This window comes from Sus scrofa, chromosome 4 (genome assembly GCF_000003025.6).
Source record: "Sus scrofa isolate TJ Tabasco breed Duroc chromosome 4, Sscrofa11.1, whole genome shotgun sequence".
Taxonomy (NCBI): Eukaryota; Metazoa; Chordata; class Mammalia; order Artiodactyla; family Suidae; genus Sus; species Sus scrofa.
This window is the reverse complement of record NC_010446.5, coordinates 83,918,082-83,943,542: the sequence shown is the minus strand read 5'-3', so window position 1 is coordinate 83,943,542 and position 25,461 is coordinate 83,918,082. Positions and strand designations below refer to the sequence as shown.

At 46.7% G+C, this 25,461-nt stretch overlaps 1 protein-coding gene across 1 annotated transcript in view; it reads right to left on the bottom strand.

The window, feature by feature from the left end:
• Window positions 305-25,461, bottom strand: part of GPA33 (glycoprotein A33) — a 38,588-nt gene continuing 13,431 nt past the window's right edge. Inside the window, exons 3-7 of the mRNA XM_005663142.3 lie at window positions 20,314-20,530; window positions 11,644-11,799; window positions 5,163-5,282; window positions 4,074-4,206; window positions 305-3,610 (exon numbers count right to left, since the gene is read on the bottom strand). Coding sequence (XP_005663199.1) covers window positions 3,472-3,610; window positions 4,074-4,206; window positions 5,163-5,282; window positions 11,644-11,799; window positions 20,314-20,530 — 765 coding nt within the window. The 3' untranslated portion in view covers window positions 305-3,471. The remainder of the gene's footprint in view (window positions 3,611-4,073; window positions 4,207-5,162; window positions 5,283-11,643; window positions 11,800-20,313; window positions 20,531-25,461) is intronic.

Below are 25,461 nucleotides of genomic sequence, written 5' to 3'. Positions count from 1 at the left end.
GGAAGTTCCCAGGCTAGGGGTCCAATCGGAGCTGCAGCTGCTGGCCTATGACACAGCCACAGCAACACGGGATCCAAGCCATGTCTGTGACCTATACCACAGCTCATGGCAATGCCAGATCCTTGACCCTCTGAGCAAGGCCAGGAATCGACCTGCATCCTCATGGATACTGGTTAAGTTCGTTAACCATAATCACTGAGCCACAACGGGAACTCCCTATTTGTGTATATTTTAAGACAGTAAATAATACAATAGACTAGTACCTACATATATTTTATGCATTCATGATAGACCTATCTTTTTCTTTTTTTTTTTTGCTATTTCTAGGCTATGTAGTTTGTCTGCAAGTTTTTCAAGTTGTCATAAATCTCCCCAAAATTTTCCAATGTATTTGTTGAAAAAACTCTTCATAGAAGTGGACCCATGTAGTTCAAACCTGTGTTCTTCAAAGTCAGCTGTATTAACAAGAAAACTCAAATACAAAGATAAGCACCACACCTAAAAACCAACGCATGTGATAAAAGTCAAATTTTTAAAAGAGAGACCTCCCCTCCAACTCTACAGTCAGATGAACTGCCTGGACCATTTCTTTATTTTGATAAGTAGGTCTCTATAGAAAGGATGCTCAATTGAAATAAATTTAACAGGAGAGTGCAGTCTCATCAACTGATAAGGTGATTCGAGACCCAAGTAATAAAGCCCTGAAAGGGAGGGCAGAAGGGTCAGCAGCACCCCCTTTCCACTCATAAAGGTCCTCATTTTCCTTCAAGATGCAGCCCATATATCACCTCTTCTTTGAAGCTCACAAAATATCTGTTGCTGAATTAATGCCATGGATCCTGATTGCGCTCATTTTCTTTCTTTTTTCCTTTCTTCCCTTCTTTCTGTCTGTCTGTCTTTTTAGGGCCACACCCATGGCATATGGAAGTTCTCAGGCTAGGGGTGAAATTAGAGCTGCAGCTGCCAGTCTACACCACAGCAACACCAGATCCAAGCCACGTCTGCAACTTACATCACAGCTCACTGCAATGCCGGATCCTTCACCCACTGAGTGAGGCCAGGGATCAAACCCAAAACCTTTTGGTTCCTAGTCGGGTTTGTTACCATTGAGCCACAATAAGAACCCCTTCATTTTCTTACCCAAGACTGGAGCTAAGGTGGATGAACTTTCAGAGCCCTTCCAGAGGCAGAGAGGTGAGCCAGGCCAGGACTAGGGGAAGGGGTCACTTCCCTTCCACAGCTCCCTCAAGAACGTGCCTGGAGAACCTGGCACCAGGATGACTGGAAGGCACCCAGAGTATTTAGAGGATTAGGAGGTGGCCTTGGGCAGGATATGGTGATACCAGACATCATTCATTCCATGAACATTTATCGAGTTTGTGTCAACACATCCAGGCCATGGGTAAGATTCAGCTCCTATCCTCATGAATCTTACAGGCCTAGGTGGAAACAGACCATGGTAATGACAGTACCATGGGACAGGTGCTGGGGGGGGGATGGGGGATGGGAGCAAAGGGCACCATGGGAAAGGACGTGGAGGAGAGGACCTGCAACGTGTGGCAGGAGACAGTCACAGAGCAAGTTGGCAGAGCAAGCTGCTGGGGTTGCTTCCTCTTCTTTCAGGAGAGGCGCCGTTTAGGGTAAAACTGGCAGGAGCCTCTCCACCATCTTTCTTGAAACATGTGCACAGACTCCCAAGTCTGTGCGGTCTTCCTGTCCCTGCAGGTGTCTAGAATATTCTTCTACAACTAGGCAAGACTATGTCCTGTCCCCAGCCACCATTGGCAACACTGCCTGACCCTATGGTGGCCACAAGCAATGGGACCCACACCATCAGACCCTCTGCTCTCCTCACTCCACTCCATCACCTCACCTCACCTCTCCCAGGAAGCTCAAGAGGCCCACAGTAGGTCAACACAAACCCATGAAACACAATCTCTACCTTGGTGTGAACAAAACCCACATTAAAAAAGGAATAAGAATCCCCACTGACAATTTTATTATTACTGACAACATTCTGAATGAAGCAAAAAAATTTTAACAAAAGATATAAAATATATATTTTAAAAAATCACGGATGGACAACAGATATACAGAATTGCTTTTCTGATCATCCAGAAAAAAAAATGACAATGTTTACTTCCTAGTAAATTGCTTTTGGGTGAGACTAGCACTAGGCCACAAAACCCAAACAGCCAGGACTTTGCTGAGCTCCTGGGAGCACAAGAAATAATCCACCAACAGGGGAGAGGCTGTGGGAGAGGGAGCAAGACAGCCCAGGCAGCAAAGCAGAGCCAGGAACAGGCAGGGCAGGGCAGGCGTTAAGCTTCGGGAAGCAAAGGTGGGCATGTCAGTTGCTCTGGGCTTGAGAGGAATCACTACAACCTTAGAACCCAGGGCCAGCTGCAAACTAGCTCCCTTGTGTGTGCTCCTATGGGTGTGCATTCATTTAAATTGTCTCCTGCTTAGTTCACAAAACTAGCAAGTGGGTTTGGGTGAGAGTCATCTCTGGGTCTACAATCCTATCAGGGAGACCAGAGAGGGGAAGGCCCAACCTATCAAAGTAGTTTCCCAAATGAAGCTGGACTGAGCACCTGCTAGGAGGGCTGTGGGCTACAAGGCCTCTGGGGGAGGAGTGAGGCCCAGGCCCTGCCCTCAGAACTCACACTATAACATGGGGGAGAGACATGCTCAGTTAACTGTGCCAGATAGCCTGTGATGTGGGACAAAACAACAAGACTGTCCTTAGACATGTGGCCATTCAGGAGAGGGTTAGAGTCTGCTGGGATTTGAGAGGGGCCTAGAGGGCCAAGCATGATTTGACAGGCGGAAATGAGAGCTGCATGGGCTCTCCCAGCCAAACAGAAAGCAAAGCCCCATAAAGGAGTGGGCAGTGGGAGCTGGGGTGGCCCTTGCAGGGAGCCTCTGGAATGTTCAGGAAAGTTGTAGGAGATGCAGCTGGAAAGGGAGCTTGAGGCCAGGCCAGCATGGGTCCAAAGCAAGGAGTCTGTACTGAAGTTGGATAAAGAAAGGGACTCCTTTATGTACTCATTTATTCTTTCATTCCTTCAACAAAAATGTATTGCATGCAGACCCTCTGCCAGGTTTGTTCCCTTGGGTGCTGGGCATACAGGTGGCCAAGGGCAGCTGTCACCCACCTGAGGAGCATTTGTAGAACATTCACGGGTGGTAGCACCATGGGGAGGTGGAAACCGAGGCCTGGTCCAGGGTGAGGGTGGGTCCTGAGCCAGATGTGGCAATGGGAGGGCCACCATGCAGGTGAGGGCCCCTGGCAGTGTCAGTCACAATTGAGATGCCCCCGGCCAGGCCAAGCCAAGTCCTCCAGCAGCCATCATGGGGAAGAAGCAGCCCATCAATGATGGGGATGAAGGGTCAGAACAGCGCAGTTTGGAAAGGAGAGGTAGGGTGATGACCCCATCCTCCCCTCCCCCAGACTGTAGCAGGCCCCGGTCATTGGCCAGCTTGGTCAGGGGACTCCTGGTCAGGGTCACTCGGATCTTCATCCCTGTAGCCGTCCTCTCCCTCCTCTTGCCGCTCTCTGGAAAGCTCTATCATCTGCTCTGGCGGCTCCTGGTAAGCTGCCCGATTCCTGCAGGTGGTGAGGGCAGAGGAGAAGGGTTTGCCTCCTTCAGTCAGGCCTGAGTGCTCCGGGAGGGAGGAGCACCCATGAGATCCGGGGTCCCCACCCATCAGCTGCAAAGGCGCCCTGGGCTGCAGGGCTGGGCTCAGAGCGAAGTAGGGTGGCACAGACTTGTTTTGCTCATGACCTGAGGGCCTTACGGGAACAGGCTGGTTCCTCAGGGGAGGAGCGGGACAGAGGCTCCCCCCACGTCGTCCGGCCCCGGGAATCTACAGGAAGCCCCACCCTGAGATCAGAGTCTTGGAGAACTCGGACCTTAGGGTCAAGCCGCTTGAGGATCATTCACTCTCCTGTCAGCTATAAAACGCGGCTCATAAAAACAACAGCTGTCCCCTGGGGTGTTGTGAGTGAGCCAGGGCGCACCATCCCAGTGGGCTCAGACCCTTGCCAGCAGGCTGCCCCCGACACTCACGGCCGCGCCACCTCAGCGTCCTCGGCCTTACTGGTCTCCCGGCAGCAGCAGCAGTAGACGATGACGCCGATGATGATGAGGGCCGCCGCCACGCCCCCCGCGATGCCCGCGTACAGGGCCACGTTCATGGAGGCTGCGAGAGACAGCCGCCACACGTCCTGAGCCGCAATCCCAGAACCCAGGACAGGCCGAGGCTCTGGGTGGCCAGCTCGCCGTGGATAGGAACCACATCAGTCTGTGTCTGGGATGTGGGAGGTGGTCTCTCCCAGGCTCCAGGGGCCCCAGTCCTCCTCCCAGCCCCGGGGGCGGGGGGTGCTGCCAGCCTTGGGTAGCACTCCCTGAAAGGCACCCTCTCTTGGGAAAGCAACCAGACAAAACTGGGGGATATGCTTCAGGGTGGAGGGGAAGACAAAGACAGATGGGGCAACAGATTTGGGCACCCAGATTCCAAAAACGTCCTCGGTGGGCGTTCCTGTCTTGGTGCAGCATAAACGAATCTGACTAGGACTCATGAGGTTGTGGATTCGATCCCTGGCCTCACTCAGTGGGTTAAGGATCTGGCATTGCAGTGAGCTGAGGTGTAGGTTGCAGACGTGGCTCGGATCTGGTGTTGCTGTGGCTCTGGTGTAGGCCAGCAGCAAAAGCTCTGATTAGACCCTTAGCCCAGGAACCTCCATATGCTATGGGTGCCGCCCTAAAAAAAGACAAAAAAGTCCTTGGGATCAGTCTCACCAACTCCTACTCTAGCTCACCCTAAAGGGTGGGGTCCAAACACCACAGCAGCCAAGTCTGGGCACTTCCCCCTGCCCACTAAGTGACCCTAAGAGCAGGCAGGACTAAGCAGGTCTCCAGAAGCCAGTCCTAGGCACTATTTCCAAAGAACCAAGGGAACTGGACTGGCCTCCAGATGAGGATACCCTGGGACAAGAGCATCTGGCCATCACTTCCCCCACCCTGCCAGGGCAAGACCTTAAAGAAGCTGCCCAATTTACCTCTATGGTGGTCCCTCTCAGCTGGCTCTTTGGACCCCCAGCCAATCATCTTCTGGCCTTTGTCCCCCCTCCCTCCCTCCATCCCCAATGCTCTTACGTGGTCTGACGGCCAGAGTGATGTTGCAGGACCGTATCCCCACCTCATTGGAACTGGTGCAGACATAGTAACCTGACATTTCTGTGGAGATGTTCTTCAGAGAGAAGATCTGTCCTGTGACTGGGAAGGAAGAAGAGGCAGGGTGAGGAGACAGGTCACCACAGTAGAGGAGAGACAGCTGGGAAGGAGCATGGTCGCCTCAATTCCTGGTAGATGCAAGCACTGCCACTGAATTTGTCTGAGCCTTATCTGCGACATGGAGAAAATATCCGCCTCTAGGACTGCAGAATGATTACACCAAGCAGGCTGCACAATTCTGAAGTGCTTAGAATTCAAGCAGGCCCTCTGGGTTTGAAGCCTGGTTCTACTACTTATTAATTTTGTGACGTTGGGCATAGAACTTAGCTTCGCTGAATCTGTTCATTTAAATAACATGGTAACAGCGCCTGCTTTGCAGTGTAATTGTGAACATAAAATGAGGTATGAATAAGTATAAGCCCACAACCAAAGGCCAGATGTATAAATGCTCAGGAAACATACAATATATATTACATGGAAACACTTTATAGTTAGATGATATGATTATAACCATTTTTTTTTGATCTTTAAAAACAAAATCCCTTCACTTGGACTCATGTGAAAGAGGCTTTAGAAATTTAAGAACTCTGACTTCTGCATTTCTCTGCCATGTGTAGTATGTGTTGAGGGGGGCGGTAAGTGTGTGGGTGTGGGGACATATATGGTGTGTGTGAATGTGGGCAGGAAGGTGGCAGGCTGTCAGACTAGTCGTTTCCTCTTCCTCTTCTTCTTCCACCACTGAAGTAAGCCGTTTAACTTCTGTGAACCATAGTTTATCTTAAACCTTAACTGGAAGTGGGAGGGAAAGCACCTGATGTTCCTGAATTCAGGGCCATGGTTCAAATGTCTTCATGCCAAACCTTCCTGCTAAATCTGTGGTCCTATGAATTTTTCCACCTTGAAAGGGAGAGCTTAGACATATTTATATGTTCTGTCCTCAGAGATGCTCTGTCATACCTGCTATTTTCAGAGCGGAGTTAGAGAGATTTGTCCCCTAATTTACTGCAGAGCCAGCCTCCCCTGCTGTCACTTAGGTAGCTATGCTCCACCTAGAGGAGATGTTCTAAATTGAAAATAGGATCCAGCCACAGCCCTGTTCACGTTTCAGAGGCAGCCCATCATCTTCAATAACAAGTCCAGACCTGCTTTTTTTTTTTTTTTTTTTTTTTGTCTTTTTAGGGCCACACCCAAGGCATATGGAGGTTCCCTGGCTAGGGGGTGAATTGGAGCTGTAGCTGCCAGCCTACACCAGAGCCACAGCAATGCTGGATCTGAGCTATGTCTGCCACCTACATAGCTCATGGCAATGTCGGATCCTTAACCCACTGAGAAAGGCCAGGGATCGAACCCGCGTCCTCATGGATCCTAGTCAGGTTCATTAACCACTGAGCCACAATGGGTGCTCCTAGACTTTTTTTTTTTTTTTTTTTTTTTGTCTTTTTGCCTTTTCTAGGGCCGCTCCCACGGCATATGGAGGTTCCCAAGCTAGGGGTCTAATCAGAGCTGTAGCCACCGGCCTACGCCAGAGCCATGGCAACACGGGATCCAAGCCACATCTTCGATCTACACCACAGCTAACGGCAACACCGGATCTTTAATTCACTGAGCAAGGCCAGGGATCGAATCCACAACCTCATGGTTCCTAGTCGGATTTGTTAACCACTGCCCCACGACGGTAACTCCTAGACTTCTTAATATGGATGTGAAGTTACAGATCTGACCCACCTGCACTCTGTTGCAGGACTGTAGCTCAGTGTGGATTTTCCTTGTCTGAACATGCTACTCAGTACACTTCCTAAAATATATGTCCTTAGATTTTCCAACAAACATTTGTGTCATGACATAAAACTATTACTTCAATTCAGTCCAGTCCAGAAAATCTTTAGATGCTCATGGCAACAGCTCAAAACAAGATGAAGAGGCATTTCCAGTATATAAGGGAAGACAGACATGAAAAATGGTGATTCAGGGTGATTAGAGTTCAACCTGGAAGCATTATTTGAGCTTAATCTCCTCTGAAGGGTCAGGGGAAGCCTCTCTGAAGAGCAGAGAGTAAGATAAAGATCTCATCAGTTGGAAATAATAACACTTTGATTTGGGGTTATTTTCTTCCACTCTTTTCGTATACAGTTTTCTCAGATTCTTCCCTTAAAACCTAGCATGCTAGTCTCTGGATGCGCATTCTCTATGAAATGCTACCCCTTCTATCCTAGAATTCCTTGGTGATTTTTCTGGAATATTGCTTACATGTGAGATTCATACATGGAAGTGAGAAAGGAGCCCATGGCCAAACCAAGTTTAGAGCTAATGGGCACTGGACAGGAGGTTACAGTATTAATTGTCTCATTTTCTAAACCAATTGGATGGATGGATGTGTGTGTGCATGTGTGCATTTTTTTTAAGGTCCACACCCGCAGCATATGGAAGTTCCCAGGCTAGGGGTTAAATTGGAGCTGCAGCTGCAGGCCACGTCCACAGCCACAGCAACACCAGATTCGAACTGTATCTTCAACCTACACTGCAGCTCAAGGCAATGCCGGATCCTTAACCCATTGAACAAACCCACTTCCTCATGGATACTAGTTGTGTTCTTAATCTGCTAAGCCACAATGGGAACTCCTGGATTTTTACATTTTTAAGAGGCTTCTTGAAGGAACACACTCTAAGAACTGTTCTACGACCCTGGGCACATTTCAGAGGTGTATAGCTCTTATCAGAATCCTACTGTTTTAGCTTCTGAAACTCATCTACATGTTAAGTATACACAGCACATTGCAGATAAATTGACGGCAGAAGACCTCAGACTCTCTCTTTCCCACTGATCAGAGCTTAACTTTGAGCTCCTGGACCTGTTTAAGGTGGGAGAACATGTGGCATGCTAGGTGGGAGTCAGCACTATCTTTCTACAGCTCCTCAAAAACAGTGGACATTAGGAGTTTCCTTTGTGGCTCTGTGGTTAAGGAACCCGACTGGTATCCATGAGGACTCAGGTTCGATTCCTGGCCTCACTCAGTGGGTTAAGGATCCAGCATTTCCTTGAGCTGTGGTATAGGTAGCAGACAGCTCGGATCCTGTGTTGCTGTGGCTGTGGTGTAGGCCGGCAGCTGTAGCTCCAATTTGACTCCTAGCCTGAGAACTTCCATGTGCCACGAATTTGGCCCTAAAAAGCAAAAACACAAACAAGCAAGCAAACAAACAAACCAACAAACAAAAAGTGGACATTAGTAGCTACTCTGGATTACTCAGTGCACACCCATTGCCACAAGACCAGCTTTGATTCTGATTTGGCGCTTCCAAGCCCCTTTTCCTCTTGGAAAGGACCCAATCCCACTCCAGTGGCGGCACCTTGTGGTCAGAGTGGGGAATGCAGAGGACAGTAGGGCTCCCACATTCCCTCTGCTCCAAGGGGAAGAGGTTTCTTCCAGAAAAGCCCTAGTCTGCCAAAGACACTGATGCCAAACGGACAAGATTCAGAACACTCTCCCCTAAGGTGCTCCAGCCCAAGAATTACCCTTCCCTCCTTCCTTGATAAACAGATTCCTATTTTTCAGCACATGGAGCTCAGGTGACTGGGATGGGGTTAACAGAGGATGCTTGGAGTTATCACATTTATGATCTCTTCACAGCTTTCAGGGAAGGTTGTATAATACCCTAGTTTTGCAGATAAAGGTACTAAGGGTCAAGGAGGCTGTGAATGACTTAAGCTTCAAAGTGGAAAAGCCAGGACTCAAATCCCTTGTTTGCTAATTCCAGAGTCCCTATTTTTACTGCTGGCTAGCGGCCACTGTTCTAAGACAAAGGAAACAATCTCTAATAGTGTGAATTCTGTCTTCAGATGTAGGAGGGTGGAGGAAACCTTCTCCCCAAATTGTCCATTGTGGACTGTTGTAAAATTCAAAAATGGGTTTGGACTGACCCACAGAGGTAGAAGACACAACAGAGCTCCGAGAGGCAGAGCAGAGCAGAGCCACTCCACCCCACTATCCAGATGCGAGCTTATGTTGTTATTACCATTAATGCTCTTTTCTGTCACTCTCAGGTCCCCGTTCTGACTGACTGAGCAAATCATTTATTTATTTATGTCTTTTTAGGGCTGCACTTGTGGCATATGGAGATTCCCAGGCTAGGGGTCTAATTGGAGCTGTAGCTGCTGGCCTATACCACAGCCACAGCAATGCCAGATTGGAGCCGAGTCTGGGACCTACACCACAGCTCATGGCAACACCAGATCCTTAACCCACTGAACAAGGCCAGGGATCGAACCTGAGTCCTCACGGATGCAAGTTAGATTGTTTCCACTGAGCTACGACGGGAACTCCGTGACTGGGCAAATCTCGAGGCAGGATAAAGCTTTTCCAAAGTAACTAAGGTCTTTTCACACCCTCGGGTTTCTCTCCTTTGGGAGCACTAAAAAACTATGTTTTCACTTCTAAAAAGCAGAAGAGTCTTTCCTGATGGAGTCAGGAGAGCTGTAAGGAGGGTAAAGGCCAGCCTCCCTAGCCCATGCATGCTCTCTGCCCCAGCTCTCATTGCTGCATTTCTTAACAGCGGTACCTCCCGCCATTCCTGTATGTGTGGTTCCTGCACTGCTCTCATGATGAGCCGACTCATCCTTAAGGACCCAGCTCAGATAATGGCTAATAATTCCTAGCCTTAACTGAGTGCTTGCTGTCTACTGGGCACTGGTCTCAGTGCTTTACATGTGCCTTTACTTAATCTTCACAACATACCTACTAAGTAAATACTAATATTATGCCCATTTTATTTTTTTTTTAATTTTTTGCTTTTTAGGGCCACACCCATGGCTAAGCCCATGTTATAGATGTAGAAATGAAGGCACAGAGAGGCTGAGTAATGTGCCAAGATCACACAGCTAACAAGTGGTAAAGCCAGCACTCAAGCTCATGATATGCTCCTAACCACCATGCCAACTCGAGTGCCCCCCTCCTGGGAGAAACCCTCTTTGACACCCATTACACATCCTCTGGGTTCCAGCACCACTGGATATAAACTATTGTAACATTTCCCACCTTGGTAACTGCCAGCTTTGGACCCACTTGTACACACTTTGGTAGAAGGTCAGACAACCAGCATCCATGGCCAGCCTACTGAGCCCATTGCTAGAGTCCCTAAGCTGATTATAAGCCAGAGAGGGGAGGCCAGCTCAGAGCTAGTTTTGACAGAAATTCCAGAGACACTTGATAAAAATTTTCCAACTAGACCCCTAGCCTGGGAACCTCCATATGCCACAGGTGAGGCCCTAAAAAGAAAAAACAACAACAACAACAACAACAAAAACCTGCCAACCAGAAATATGTAAACAAAACTGAAAGGTTGTTGAAATCCACAATACCTCTATTTTACATTTGATATGGTGGATTCTACTCATTCTTTTTTTGTTGTTTTTTGTTGTTGTTGTTGTTTGCTTTTAAGAAGTTCTTGTTTTACCCCCAAATGAACAAAAGGTATCTTGATGAGGTTCTCCCTGGTTTGACCAGAGCCTGGATTGGGGCATTTACCCCTCGGGGCTCCCCTCCCACTCCACCTCCTCAGAACCATAGTCTACACTCACTGCTCCACTCTCCACCCACACTGGACAGAAAGTCCTCCCAGAAGTTAATCCAGTGGGACCTTCCAGGCTTTGTCTTCCTTGATCTTCAGGAGTAGTGGGTGCAGCTGGCTGGGCAGTCAGGGAGCACCAGGGCGGAAGGATTTAACCAGAGTTTTCCCACCCCAGCTGGCTCCAAGATAATGACTGTGAGATGTTCATGCAGCTCTTCCCCCTGCCCCCCCCCCTTTGTTTCCCGACCAAAAGGTCAACTACCAAGCTGCCCAGTGCAAAACCAGTCTCCTGGCAACCAGAGCAGAATCTACCATCTCCTTCCCTGAGAACGTGGGACTCTTACAGCAGACCTAGTTGTGCAGTTTGGTGGGGCCATAAAACGGGGGTGTGTTTGGCGGGGGGACAGTTAGAGGAGACTGAGATGGACCCGCCTGGATGAAGATGAGAATAGGAAATTCTCTACCCTTAAGTGGAGCCATAAAGGTAGACTTGGGCCTTAAGTGTATATTTTAGGACACGATCGTAATCAAAACTGAAATCCCACCCTGTGCTTTTAGCACAGAGTAGTTATCCATGCACGCTCACTCAAGAGAATTGAGTTATGGGGAATAAAGAAAAGAAGTTAATGTTTATTATGTTATTATTTCTCACAACAACCTATGAGGTAGGTACTCTTATGAAAAAAATGCTATTTAGAGAGATGGACCAAGATATCGCATGGTGACGACCGTGGGGTTGGGGAAAGGGGCAGCTTTCAGTGGAATCTGATTGGTCAGCCCCAGGTCTCCCCTGGCAACACTAACCAATGATGTGGGGACTCCGCCTCCCCGCTGATCTTACCTGGTGTGACCTGATGACGCTCCTGGTTCAGCACGTCATAGCTCTTCCAGCTGTACTGAGGGGCTGGGGAGCCCTCCTTGGATTCGCAGGTCAGCTGGATGTCGTTCCCAATCACAGTCTCTCCCTGGATGCCGCAGTCTGGGTTGGAGGGTGGCACTACGTAGGGGAGGGGCCAAAGAGAAGCCATGAATTGGGGCTTGATGACAGCCATCCCTTGACCCCAAACACATGCACATATATACATACTGCCTTGTTTGTTCACGGGCAGAGAAAGGTTAAAACCATTCTTCGCTCACAGGTCATATAAAAACAGTCTTCAGGCTGGATTTGGCTGTTTGTAATGTGCCTGCCCTTGGATTCAGTGAAAGCCTTTTTCTCTGAAGCCCTTCATGGTAACTTCTTAGGAATGTTCCCTTCAGTAAAACATTATCCTCTTCCTGTGCTTTACTGATAAAATGCAATTGCCAGAGTTCCCATCGTGGCTCAGTGGTTAACAGACCCAATTAGTATCCGTGGATATGGGGGTTTGATCCCTGGCCTCGCACAGTGGATTAGGGATCCAGCATTGCCGTGAGCTGTGGTGAAGGTCGCAGATGCAGCTCGGAATTTGGCGTTGCTGTGGCTGTGGCGTAGGCTGGCAGCTGCGGCTCTGATTTGACCCCTAGCCTGGGAACCTCCATATGCCACAGGTGCGGCTCTAAAAAGACAAAAAAAAAAAAAAATGCAATTGCCACAGTGATGAGAAAGAACTCTGGCAGCAGCAGGGGTTGTGCAGGGTGGAGAATGAGGACTGAAGGCGATGGTGAGGACTGGGGATAGGGATGGGATAGGAACAAGGAAAGGGAAGTCCATAGAAAGAAGGTTATAAAAATCAACAGGCTGCCCTCAATTCACAAGCCTAACCTGATCTCCGTGAATTCCTGAAGACCTTAAGCTAGTCCCTTTCACTCTTGTCAGCACTGTTAACATACCAGTGTGTAGAGTGGTTTGTTCTACAAATCTCATTGGGCACCTACTGTTTGCGTGACACCTCTGGCCATGAGATGACACAGCGAGTGAGTCCTCCTATTCATGGAGTCCAGTGGGGGCAAAAGACACACAGCCAAACAAAAACCAGGCAAGAGGCAAGGATGCTGGGACAGGGAAGGCCTGACAAGGGACACTGACGCAATCAGGAAGCCAATGGCAGAAGTAGTAGGGGGAGGGGATCAGAGAAAGAGAGGGGAGGGTACTCTACACAGAGGGGAAACAGCATGTGCAAAGGCCCTGAGGCAAGAGGTATAAAGTATGCCTGGGACCACTGGCAGTGTTTGGGGAGTGGAAAGGGGATGACACCCAGAGGAGAGGGCTATTACTAGAAGCCCCTGGTAGCAGGCCTTTCTCATCTGCTTCTTTCTTTATGTGCTTCCTTGGATGGTTTACTTGCCCCAATAAATCATGCTGCTCATTCTGCAATCCACAAGTGCATGGTCACTGAGCATGGAGGATGAATTCCATTCTCTGTTCTGTTCAGAGCTACTGGGAGAAGCTGCTAGGACCTACCTCTCGCTCTAGCCTCTAGCCCGTGGTATTTCCTCTCTGACAAGGTGGGTGGTTGCTGTGTGTGTCCATGTATCCTGCTGTCTTAGTGAGATCCAGCCAAGCATGGGGCGAGTGTAGGGCAAATCAGAGGCATTCCCTCCTGCCACCCCCAGTAAGACAATCCCTAAACCTAAAAGACCTCAGGTTCAAGGACAGCCCTTAGGGATCCATGCCCAGACCTCCGGGGACTGAAGCAGCCTAGGGAGGGAGAGGCTGCTGCTCACTGGCCACCCTCACAAGTAGCCCTCCTGTCCTCCCTGATGGCCCAACAAGCAGGTAGCTGGGGGCCAGAGAAAGTGAATATTGCCTCGGAGGAGCCCGGCTCCATGTCAGGGTTGCTGAGCCGAGCTTTATCTCTTGAGCTGTCCAGAGGTCCAGGAACATCCCTCTCCAGCAATCAAAACTGTCACCCTTGTTTTGGAGATAAGCCTTTACCAGGAGGCTGAGGCTTTATTCCACAAAAAGAGACCTGACCATAAATATAGTACCACCTGCGGAGTCTCACATGACTCAGTCATGCTAAGTGTGCATGACTGGAAGTCCAGCCTTTCCATGACTGAGTTTCTTTGAGATACAAGCCAAAAGGGAGAGGGGAGGGACTGGGGCAAATGAACAGCCAGAGAACGCGAAGCCTAGCTTTCTTACACCACCATTTGCTGAGGAAAGATTGCTAACAGCAAATCTTTAATCCATTCTGGAGGCCGCAGAAGAGCAAATAAGGAACCAACCACCCCTAGTAGACAGGTCTTATGGAGAAAGGTGTTGGGTTCTTTTCCCAGGTCCTTATTCTCAGCCCCCAAACTGCCTTCTCGCCTCACCTCATCCTAGGCACCCCCAGCCCTCACTCCCTCCAGACCCCTCCCTGAAGCTCCCTTCCTCAGCCCCCACCATCAAGAGCAGCCAGAACCTTCAATCAGACAGAACTAGCTCAAATTGCCCTTCCGCCTGCTGCGGGGGCTGGAGACCTGTGCGCACTCTCGCAGATCTAGATCTCAACCGGCGCGTCCCATCTCCCAAACAGAATGTAGATGCTACCTGAATATTTATTGAGGGCGGAGTGATGGGAGGGGCGGGGCACGCGCTGGGCTCCGAGGCCTCTCCAAAGCGTGAGACTCCCTTCACAGACAGCAGAGGGCGCCAGAGGCCGTGAAGACGACCGGTCCTTCCTGGTGGCTCCAGGTCCCGGGCCCCAGAGCCAGGTGGCTTTCCAGTGGTGACCAGGCTGGTGCATGCCTTTCTGTCCGGAAGCTGTTCGCCTCAGTTTACTGTGAGGTTACGCAACCTGAGTGGGTGGCCTCGTGTAATTAAAGCTTTTCTGCCTAAAAATATCCTAGCAGCAAAGCCATTTGGAAAGAAAACTTTTAAAAAAAAAATATTAATTGGATTTCTTAACATACAGTACCAAATTATCCCTTCTTTTAAAAAAGCAAAACATTCTTTTCACTGAGTTCCATAATCTCTGATTAAACTTGTAGCCTTTGCCCTTCGAGTTAACTAGTTCCTCTCTAAAAGGCAGCTGGCCCTGAGAAGGGAGGGGGGCAACTCGGGACAGTTACACCTGAGTGGGCTCCTGCTACCTTCCCTCAACTAGCTTGTTACCAGAAGAAAATAGGTGCTGTTTAAGGGAAGCCATGAATTAGCCAGAGAAGGATCAGGTGGGGAAATGAGGGACTTCGATCGAGGGAAGGGGTGGGGGGGTGTGCAAAAGAGAAACAGCAGAAAAAAATCTCGTTTTCCTGGCTGGGTAACACCTCTCCCAGGAGCTAATACAAATAAAAATTAAGTGCTATGCAGGCAAAACTGTTTGATGCAACCTTAATCATAAGAGCTTAAATTGGAGATAGCCTGAGTGTCCAGTCCAGGGACAGAGGACTCTGCATCCACTTGCTGGAGTGGCATGAAATTTAAAGAACAGTGAGTCGTAAGACAGCAGGAAATGTTACCTGATATGTAATGAAAGGAGAAAAATACTAATTGCTAGACTACAAATTCAGTTATGTACATGCGTATGTAGGATGAGCTAAAAGAAAACGTGGAGAAATATAAAACCTAGTGATATAGGTGAATTCGTTTTTTATTTTTTCTCTCTTTATTTATTTATTTATTTATTTATTTATTTATTTATTGTCTTTTTGCTATTTCTTGGGCCGCTCCTGCGGCATATGGAGATTCCCAGGCTAGGGGTCCAATCGAAGCTGTAGCCACCGGCCTACACCAGAGCCACAGCAACGCGGGATCCGAGCCATGTCTGCGACCTACACCACAGCTCACGGCAACGCCGGACCATTAACCCACTGAGCAAGGGCAGGGACCGAACCTGCAACCTTATGGTTCCTAGTCGGATTCGTTAACCACTGCGCCATGATGGGAACTCCTCTCTCTTTTTTTAAAAAACTAGTGTTTTTTATAAAAGTAAAGGACCACCCAACACAGCTATTTGTTTGTGTTTGTGTTGCTGTAGTCAAAGAACAAGAGCAGGAGAGCAAAGCAGAAATAGGCTTCTAGAATTTCTAACAACTTTCCTGTGTTAGAGATTTTAATGTAAGGAGCCTTCCAAAAACAGGCAGGCCCGTGATTCAATGGAGCTGGTAGAAAAACATATCAGGCCCTTTACCTAGTCTGAGACAACTAAAGCACAGCCTTAAAAATGCTCTAGGATGATAGCATGGTGATGGTATCAGCTTAGTCCATGAGATTGGGAGCAGGGGAAAGGTTCCTAGTGCTCTAAGACTCAGGACCCCCCCCCCCGAAAGCCCAGAAAAAACATCCGTGCACTCACGGGGGGCGGCAGTGGGGAGCGGGGGCATTGTCCCAGACCTAAGCTAAGACTTTCAGTGTGGAAGAGCAGTTACAGAATCTCAGTTTTCAGTGAGTGGCATTTCCAAGATGCACATGTCCTAGGGCCAAATGAGGGCAACAGGCACATCCAGGGCAGGCACTGCTCTACCCCTCCAACTTTCTTTCATTGGCATGGGTGCAAGAAGGATGAAATATTATTGGTGCTGTGGCACAATAAAACATAATTGGCAAGCTTACATCTGCCATAGCATGAAAGAGGGGGTATGCTGAGAAGTAAACCCAGAAGAGTTTGGGAATCATCCAGAAGTGAAGGGATTGCCAGTTGGGAATGGCAGGCTTACAGGGTAGAGAAGCGAAGGGCTTTGGATTGGGGCAGCCCTGTTCCTATCGAAGCTTGGACACTTTCTTGTTGTCATTTAACCTCTTGGGTCTCAGTGCTCCCTTCTATTAGATATGAGTGTTAACACTCACTTTCATGAATGAATTGTAAAGATTAAATGAGATCGTATCCATAGAGCACCTAGTGAGATGCCTGACACATCGCAGGCCCTCAAGAAATGACAGGTGTTATGATTATGAATTTGGTGTTGTCTATAACAACTCTATACAGGCAAAGGTCATTGCAAGTTGATGGCAGTTTTCCTTCCATGTAAGAGGGATCCCTCGGTTGGCTGAGCAGGAAGCCCTAGAGAGACCAGGTATTTGGTTACATGGGTTGGGTGCCAGGTTGGGAAGGGAGTTCCCTGTCCTCACTAAATAACACAAAAGCTCCTCATTTGGCCACAGAAAGCCTGTAATTCTCTCATTAGAGATTTGCTGATACTGAAAGTCAGAAAATCGGATATATCATCTTCCATAATATGATTAAAATGTCATTCCTCTGCAAATTCATTCAGAAATTGAATGTAGTTCCAACCAACTTTTTTTTTTAACTAAGCAAGGTGATTTTTAAGTAAACATGAAAGAATAAATGTATAAATACTGACAAGAATTTTTGGAAGTTTAATAAGAGAAGCTATTACACAGTGTCAGATCTTAACAGCCAACTACACAATCACCGATAACTCGAAACATATATATATGTATATATCTCAACACTGATTACAGATGTACTGTAATCAAAGCCATATGATATTGGCATAGGAACAATCAAAAGGAAAATAAACAAAATGAGTAAAAAACAGCCATGTAAGAACTTAAGATGTGACAAAGTTGGCATTCCAGTGGGAAAATAATTGTTTCTTTGGTGTTAATAAATGATGCTGATGTAACTGATTATCCATTTGGAAGAAAACAAAAACCCTTAGCATCCTATGCCCCTAAGTAAATTCTAGCTAAAGTAAAGGTCTAAGGGTAAAAAATACGGCTTACAGATATAAGAAAAGAACATTCAGTTCATTGTCATAACCCCAGAGACAGTAGTGAGAAACCCTGTGCAGGACAAGAGACCCCAAACCCATGACAGAAAACATCAGCAGGAGGCGGAAGGAGACTTCTCCTGTGACTCAGAATGTCCACTAAAATTCTCAGGTTGAGGCTCTGAATGGCAAGTGTCCCCAGCACTGAGGAGAGAGGTGAAGAACATCTCAGTGACCTTCCAAAGCCTCTATCCTAGAGGAATTCCCCTCCTCCAGAAAGCTAGTGCTTCATCCAGGAGATTTTTTTTCTTTTCTTTTCTTTTTTTTTTCCCCCTCTTTGCATGCACACCATGCAGAAGTTCCTGAGCCAGGGATTGAACCCACGCCACAGCAGTAATGGAAGCCACAGCAGTGACAACTCTGGATCCTTAACCTGCTGCAAAACCCAGAACTCCAGGGAGGAGATTTCTTTAAAGAGAATTCTCGGAGTTCCCCTCATGGTGCGGTGGTAATGAATCTGACTAGTATTAATGAGCGTGTGGGTTCTATCCCTGGCCTCGATCAGGGGGTTAAGGATCCAGCGTTGCTGTGGCTGTGCTGTACCCAGCAGCTGCAGCTCTGATTTGACTCCTAGCCTGGGAACTTCCATATGCAGCTGGTGTGGCCCTAAAAAGAAAAAAAAAATTTAAGTAAATTAAAAGGTTGGTGATGTTCACTACTGGTAGGAATATAGGAAAATGTAATGCTCAGGCAGTATAAGTTGCTTCAGAAAAAGTTACTTGCCAGTATGGAGTAATATTTAATGACAGCATAGTCCTTGACCTAGAAATCCTACTTTTTTTTTTTTTCTTTTTTGCCACACTTGTGGCACGTGGAAGTTCCCAGGCCAGGGTTCAAACCACACCATAGCAGTCAACCAAGTCGCTACAGCGACAACACCACGTCTTTAACCTGCTATGCCATGGGAGAACTCCAAAACCCTCTTTTTTATTCGGCCATGCCCTTGGCACATGGAAATTCCTGGGCAAGGGATCGAAACTGCTCCACAGCAGTGACCCAAGCCACTGCAATGACAATGCTGGATCCTTAACCTGCTGCACCATAAGGGAACTCCCTAGAAATCCTACTTTTAAGAATCTATCCAATAGAAATAAAGACAATACAGGAAAGAATATACATACATAGACATATATACGCCTATAACTATCTGTGTGTGTTATTTAAAATATATAATGTAAATCTGTCATTGACAGTATAAAAATTAAATGCTTATGAAAACCTCAAGAAAGGTCAAAGGGCATACAAGCAAGTACTATACAAATTGCTTCCTTAAAAGATAAGTTTCAATATACAGAATAAAATTCAAGAGTTTATTTTTTTCACTTTCCCCCAAATTTATGGTCATATATATATGCATGTATACATCAGTGTTGTTTGTACAAAAAAAAATATGGAAGTAGGCTGAGAATGCTTTTCTGTATGGAACACTGATGGAACACTGGGAGAAATCATAGTACATTCATTCGAGGGAATGTGTTCTGTTAATAGATAGATCTGTACGTATAGATCTGGAGAAATGTGCGTAAAACATTAAGAAAAAAAAGTTACAGTAATCTTTATAATATGACCTCTTCTTTAAAGGAAAAGAAAGAAAGAAAAAGAAAGTGTGTGTCTGTGTGTATGGAAAGAGCATATGGAAGAATACACACAAGTGCTACCCTTGGCCACCTTCTTGGTAGTAGGGTGCAAGGAGGAGATGGTTATTCCCTTATACAAGGCTTTATAATTTGAATCACCACAGTGCTTCAAAAACCCAGGAAGCCACCTTATGCAACTAAAAATAAGATCCCACTGGAGTTCTCGTCGTGGCACAGCGGAAATAATCTAAATAGGAACCATGAGGTTGCAGGTTCGATCCCTGGCCTCACTCATTGGGTTAAGGATCTGGTGTTGCTATAAGCTGTGGTGTAGGCTGCCAGTGTGCTCAGATCCTGTGCTGCTGTAGCTGTGGTGTAGTCTGGCAGCTGTAGCTCCAATAGGACCCCTCTCCTAGGAATATCCATATGCCGTGGGTATAGCCCTAAAAAAGACGACAAAAAAAAAAAAAAAAAGATGCCCACTATGTAATGTAAAAAGAGGAAAAATGAAGCAAACAGAGTCCATTGCTTTGGTTTAAAGTGTCACTAACTCCCAGGTGGGGGCCATTGCATACAGTGGACACACATGGTCACGAGCTTTTCCAATAACCATTTGACTTTGAGTCAGGTGCCTGCTTCCTCTGCGCCTCATCTGCAGAGTGAAGATACTAAAAGTTGATGACCGTTTCAGTCATTCCAAAGCTATAAATCCCAATAATAAGCCATTTGTATGGAAAGAACATGATCATGGGAGATATTTCAGAGGCAGTAGAACCTGATCGATGATGTGTTAGAGCCGAGAGGTGAGGAGATGTGGGAGATGGTGGCGTGAAGGGCTTAGCTGATTAGCTGAATTCAGGGCCAGGAGAGGGGCCTGACCTTTAAGAGAGTCACAATTTGGCCCCCAGCTTCAAAGTAAGGCAGTGAGGATCTAGGATTTCCTTTTTTCTTCTGTTTAGTAAATTTAGCATGGAAAAGAGGAGAGCTGATGTGAAGGAAAGAGCACTGGACAGAGCATGGGCAAGTTCTCCAAGGTGGACCCCCAGGGACCACTCCAAATCAGCCTTGACCTCTGCCCTGGGATCTGTCTGCCCAGGGAGAACAGGTTTAGCCCCAGAGGAAGGAGGAGTACCCGCCTCCCCAACAGACGGGCAAGGGGAGGAGTCTAAGCTCCAGGTCAGGGTTTGCTTGCTCACTGGGCTGGCTTTATCTGACCACTGGGGTGTCCTCCTCCTCGCACCCCATCCTCTACCCAGCGTCTTCCTACCAGCCTGGAAGAAGAAGGAGGCACTCACCCAGGACCAAGAGGCGGACGCGGGACTTGGAGGTGCCCTCCATATCTGACATCAGAGAGACGGAGCACTCGTAGGTACCATTGTCATCCATGGTCAACTTATCGATGGTGACAGAGGCATCTGACCGATCGACTTGGACTGACAGGTTGACACGGTTCAGGTAAAGGTCACCGTAGATGTAGTTTTTGGTCGTAAATATCCAGGTGATTACCCTTTCCTGGGAGGAAGAGGAAATACCATTTGGTCTTCACCCTAAGGCCCTGGTGTGGTGCTGCAGGCTCTCCTGCCTACCTTCATCCCCCAACCCCAGGCTCAGATGTTCTGATACACCAACCCCACAGAACAAACAGCTCTGTGCATGTGCCCACCTGTGGATTTTTCTTATAATGAATATATATTTTTAGTGAAAATATATATACTTTGGCTACACCCGCAGCATACAGAAGTTCCTGGGGCCAGGGATCAAACCCTTGCCACAGCACTGACAATGCCAATTCCTTAACCACTAAACCCCCAAAGAACTCCAATTTTTAGTGAAACTATTGAAATCCTAGGGCAGGTAGGCAGTTCATACCACAGGAGCACATATGAATAAGGAAGACTTTCTCAGATCATGAGACTTTCATCTCTTGTAACCTCTGGCACCTCTCTTATCCATTCCATTTTAGCTCATTGTCTGTTCTCAAACATCCAGTCAACCAATACTTACTGAGGACCTACTATGTGCAGGCATTGTGCTACGTAGCCATCCTTTATTTACCTGACTCTTGGCTTTGGAATGTATTTATTCACTGACATACTCATCATTTATCAAAGAGAAGTTGGTACTAGCTAAGACCACTACTTTTGAAACACTGCCTAAGTTCAAATCCCAGTTCTGCCACTTACAAATTTTATGACCTTGAGCAAAATGCTTGTCCTCTCTATGACTGTGTTTCCTCTTCTACAAAATGGAAATAATCACAACACCTATACATAGGGTTTTTGTGAGACTTACAGTAGATAATATATGCACAGGGGCACTGCCCAGTGTGGTAAGTTTTCTGTAAGTGCTGGCCATTATTGGTGAGCATCTGCTAGGTGCCTGACAGTCAAAGATGAGCAATTCATGATTTCTGCCCTCAAAGATGAACAAGGTGGAAGGCAAACCAACATCAGAGCATCTTATGATTAGCTATGGGATCTCAGAAGAGAAGTATTACATCTAAACTGGAAAGTCAGGGGAGGTTTCCTAGGAGCATTCCCAGAAGGTAATGTCTTGAATCCTGGAGGACTAATAGGAATTAGTCAGGCAAAGGGCTGGGGGTATTGGGGCAGTGGGTGTTGGAATGGGATAAGTGTATTCGGCATTTCAGGCAAAGGGAAAACAATGGGGAAAGACCTAGAAGTGGGAAGAAACTCATCAACCCTAAGTGATTGTTATGAATGGAGGTGAGTGTGTCAGTGAGCAAATGGGAGGTAGCAATAAAGATCATAGCAGCTCTTTATTGAGTATACGCTATGGGCAAGGTACCATGCTAAGCACTCTTTATTATCTCATTTAATCCTCACAACACCCCGGAGATTATTATACCTGTTTCACACATGAGCAAACCAAGGCACCAAGAGGTTAAATATCTCTCCCCAAGTTATATGGTTAAGTAAATGACAGGGCTGGGACTTGAATTGGGCATTCTGGCTTCAGAGTCTGAGCTCTGGAGATTCTACATTGCCAGATAGTAGACATTGTATATGAGACTAAATGGTTTACATTGTATCCTGACAGCTGTGTATTTTAGTATTTTAGGAAATTAGCTCTCAATACAGGGTGGGACATGAACTGGACTAGAGGAGAACTAGTTAAGAAATAAGTTTAGCAGCTTAGGTGAAAAATGATGGGTCTTCAGACAAGGCTATGGGAATGAAGATAGAAAGAACAGATAGAAGTGAATTTGAGGGGTGGTAAAGAGGCAGGACCAATGGGATTGGAGGGATTAAACATACAAAGTTAAGGAGCAGAAAATCGCAAGTGTAAGAGTTTCTTGACCTGGATGTTTGAGTGAATGGTGATGTCATTTCCAAAAGAGGAAACACCTAGAAAGAGAACATTTTATGAAAAAATAATGCATTCTGTTTCTATGAGATGCATGAAGCATGAACAGGGTACCCAGGTGGATGAGTTCAATAGGAGCTCGATAGGTCAGCTGAGTGCCACCGGGGAGGAAGTTTTGGGAGTCATGCTGATATTAACTGAGCTGTGGGCTGGATGAAGTCACCTCAGGTAAATGGGTAGAGAAATGGCAAATCCCCATGTTACTTCATTCAGAAAGGTCAGGGAGAGGTCAGAGAGATAAGAGGGAAACCAAGACAAGACTACCCAAAAGCCAAGGGAGGGAGATTCCAAGATGGGAAAGTCGTTGACAGAAAAGCCAGGGAGAAATTAAATAAGATGACTGAATCAGCATGTTGAATTGAACAAAAGAGAAGTTGCAGGCGACGTCGGTGGTGTGTCAGGGGAGGAAGGCAAACCATGCTGGCAGGGAAAAGAGTGAAACTCAGAGCCAGGTGTGATGCCTGTGCAGGCTCTTTATGCAAACAGGGAAGACGCTCTGGTCTTTGGACAGTCACACCGTGCTAGGCTCATGGAGAGCAGGCCCCCTGGGCTGGGTATGCTTGTGCAGGGTATAAGCATGCTACTGTCCTGGTAGGGGGCAGATAACTCTTGGGAAGCTTGGTTGAGAAGGGGAGGAGCAACAAGGCAGGAGGTGAAGACACATCTTGGGCTCTGGACCTGTCTGTGGATGCTGGTCTTTCCCAGCTCAGCTCTTTTCTGACTCACTGGCTCTGCCAAGGCCTCTTTGTGCCCCAAATCACAGGTCCCCTGAGGCTTCCTCCTTCTTGGATCTCCCCCAGGTCACACACCCCCGCTAGACCCTGCCACGGTAATCTCCTAGAGGGCACAGATATAATCCCTTTCTCTGCATCCTTGCTTGCTCTCAAAGGGATTGCCTCAACCCTTTAGGGACCCATCCATCAACAAGAGATCTTTAGCATTTATCTCAGCACTCAGAAAAGTGCCTGGCAGAGACCTAACATCTGGTTTGCTGAATATTTGTGATGGCAAAAGATGGTATCCTTCAATTTCTGCAAGCTGAAGGCAACAGCTGCCCTCTCTAGGTTTTTTCCTGGAATTCTGGAAACAGATAGGACACGTGCCGGGGCCCTTCAGGGTCCCTTGGGCAACAGACAACAGGATGCCTCAGGCCAAAATATACTCTTCTTTCCTATCAGCCTTGCTGCTCTAGCACTTGTGTGTCCTGGATCACCCTTCTTCTCTGTCGTGGAAAAAGCTACCTGCTTTCACTCTAAGTGGTTGGGGACCTGATGCCAGGCATGTTTGAATTTTTAAAGTAGACCACACTTTTTAAATTTATGAATAGATGTTCTTCTTACAGTTAAAGAAATGTGAATTTGCTCAACAATGAGATACTTTTTCACTCATCAAATTGGCAAATAAATAGTTTCTCCAATACTCTGTGTTGGGGAAATAGGCACCTGCATTGTTGTTGGTGAAAGCGAAGACTGGCCTGACATCTAATGAGAATGGTTTGATATTATTTATCAAAAGTTTAAATTCACATATCCTTTGACACAGAAGTTCCATTCTAAATAATTTATCCTATATATTTTTTATATATAAGTATATATTTATAAATAATTATAATTGTTATAAATATATACCCATAGACATGCATATAAGGATCTTTAGTGCAGCATCATTTGTAGCAGAAAAATATAGGGAACAAACCAAATGTCTGTCATTGGTACATGTAAAGCATTCATAAAATGGAATACTTAATGCAAATGTTTAAAAAAGAATGAGATAAATATAAATGTGCTGGCATATGGAAAGAGCTCCAAGGTATATTGTTAAGAAGAAAAAAACCCAAGTGTAGGACAGGGCGTGTGTAGTTAGATAAACATACATATTGATATATGTACATGTAAACATATGCACATATATGTCTGTGTTTGTAAATGCATCATATATTCGTAGAGCATCTGATAATGGTTGCCTTTGGTGAGGGGAGTAAGGGACTGGCATTCTAGCGTCGGACAAAGACATATTTCCACTCTGTGTGCTTTTGTACTGTGTAATCATTAGGCACATGCACGTGTCTCTTAGCACATGCATACCACACAAATGAGGCTGTAGGGGAGCAGACCTTCTCATATACGGCTGGTGGGAACACAAAGTGTTTCCCTATGGAGGGCAGTTTGGTGCTCCCTATAGAAATTATGTAAGCATTTACCCTTTGTGGGAATATACACCACAGGTGTATCTACACACACACCCAATGCCATGTATAAAGGGTTATTCTTGGTATAAGAGGGTTGAAAATAAGCAAATTTCTGTCATTAGGGGGCTGGTTAAATAATAACCATGTATGGAGTTCCCATCGTGGCTCAGCAGTTCATGAACTCGACTAGGATCCATGAGGATGTGGGTTCAATCCCTGGCCTTTCCCCGTGGGTTAAGGATCCAGTGTTGCTGTGAGCTGTGGTGTATGTCGAAGATGAGGCTCAGATCCCGCGTTTCTGTGGCGTAGGTTGGCAGCTACAGCTCCGATTAGACCCCTAGCCTGGGAACCTCCATATGCCGTGGGTGCAGCCCTAAAAGACAAAAAGACCACATAATAATATAATAATAATAATTGTATATCCACATGGTGGACTTTTCCTCAGCTCTAACAAAATGAGGAAACTCTTTATTAACTGATATAGAAAGCTTTTTCAGGAACTACTAGGTGAAAAATGCAAGGGACAGAACAGTGCCTACAGTATGCTACCTTTTGTATAAAAAGAGGGGGAAACAGGAACACATACATACACATGTGTGTATGTGTGAATATATACACATTTTCCTGAATTGCATAAAGAATTTCTGCAAGGATACACAGGAAACCACATGAGTTATCTCAGCCAAAGTGATATTCAAGATACTGAATGATTATAGCAGAGATACCAATCAATCAGTATAAATGCTGGTCCCAAACAATCAGTACCAGTGAGAATTAGCCTTACTCGGGGGATGGGGAGGTAGAGAGTTAAGTATGGGAACATGGTGGATCAGATGGGAAGGGCAGGGATGGGAATGAGACTTTTCAT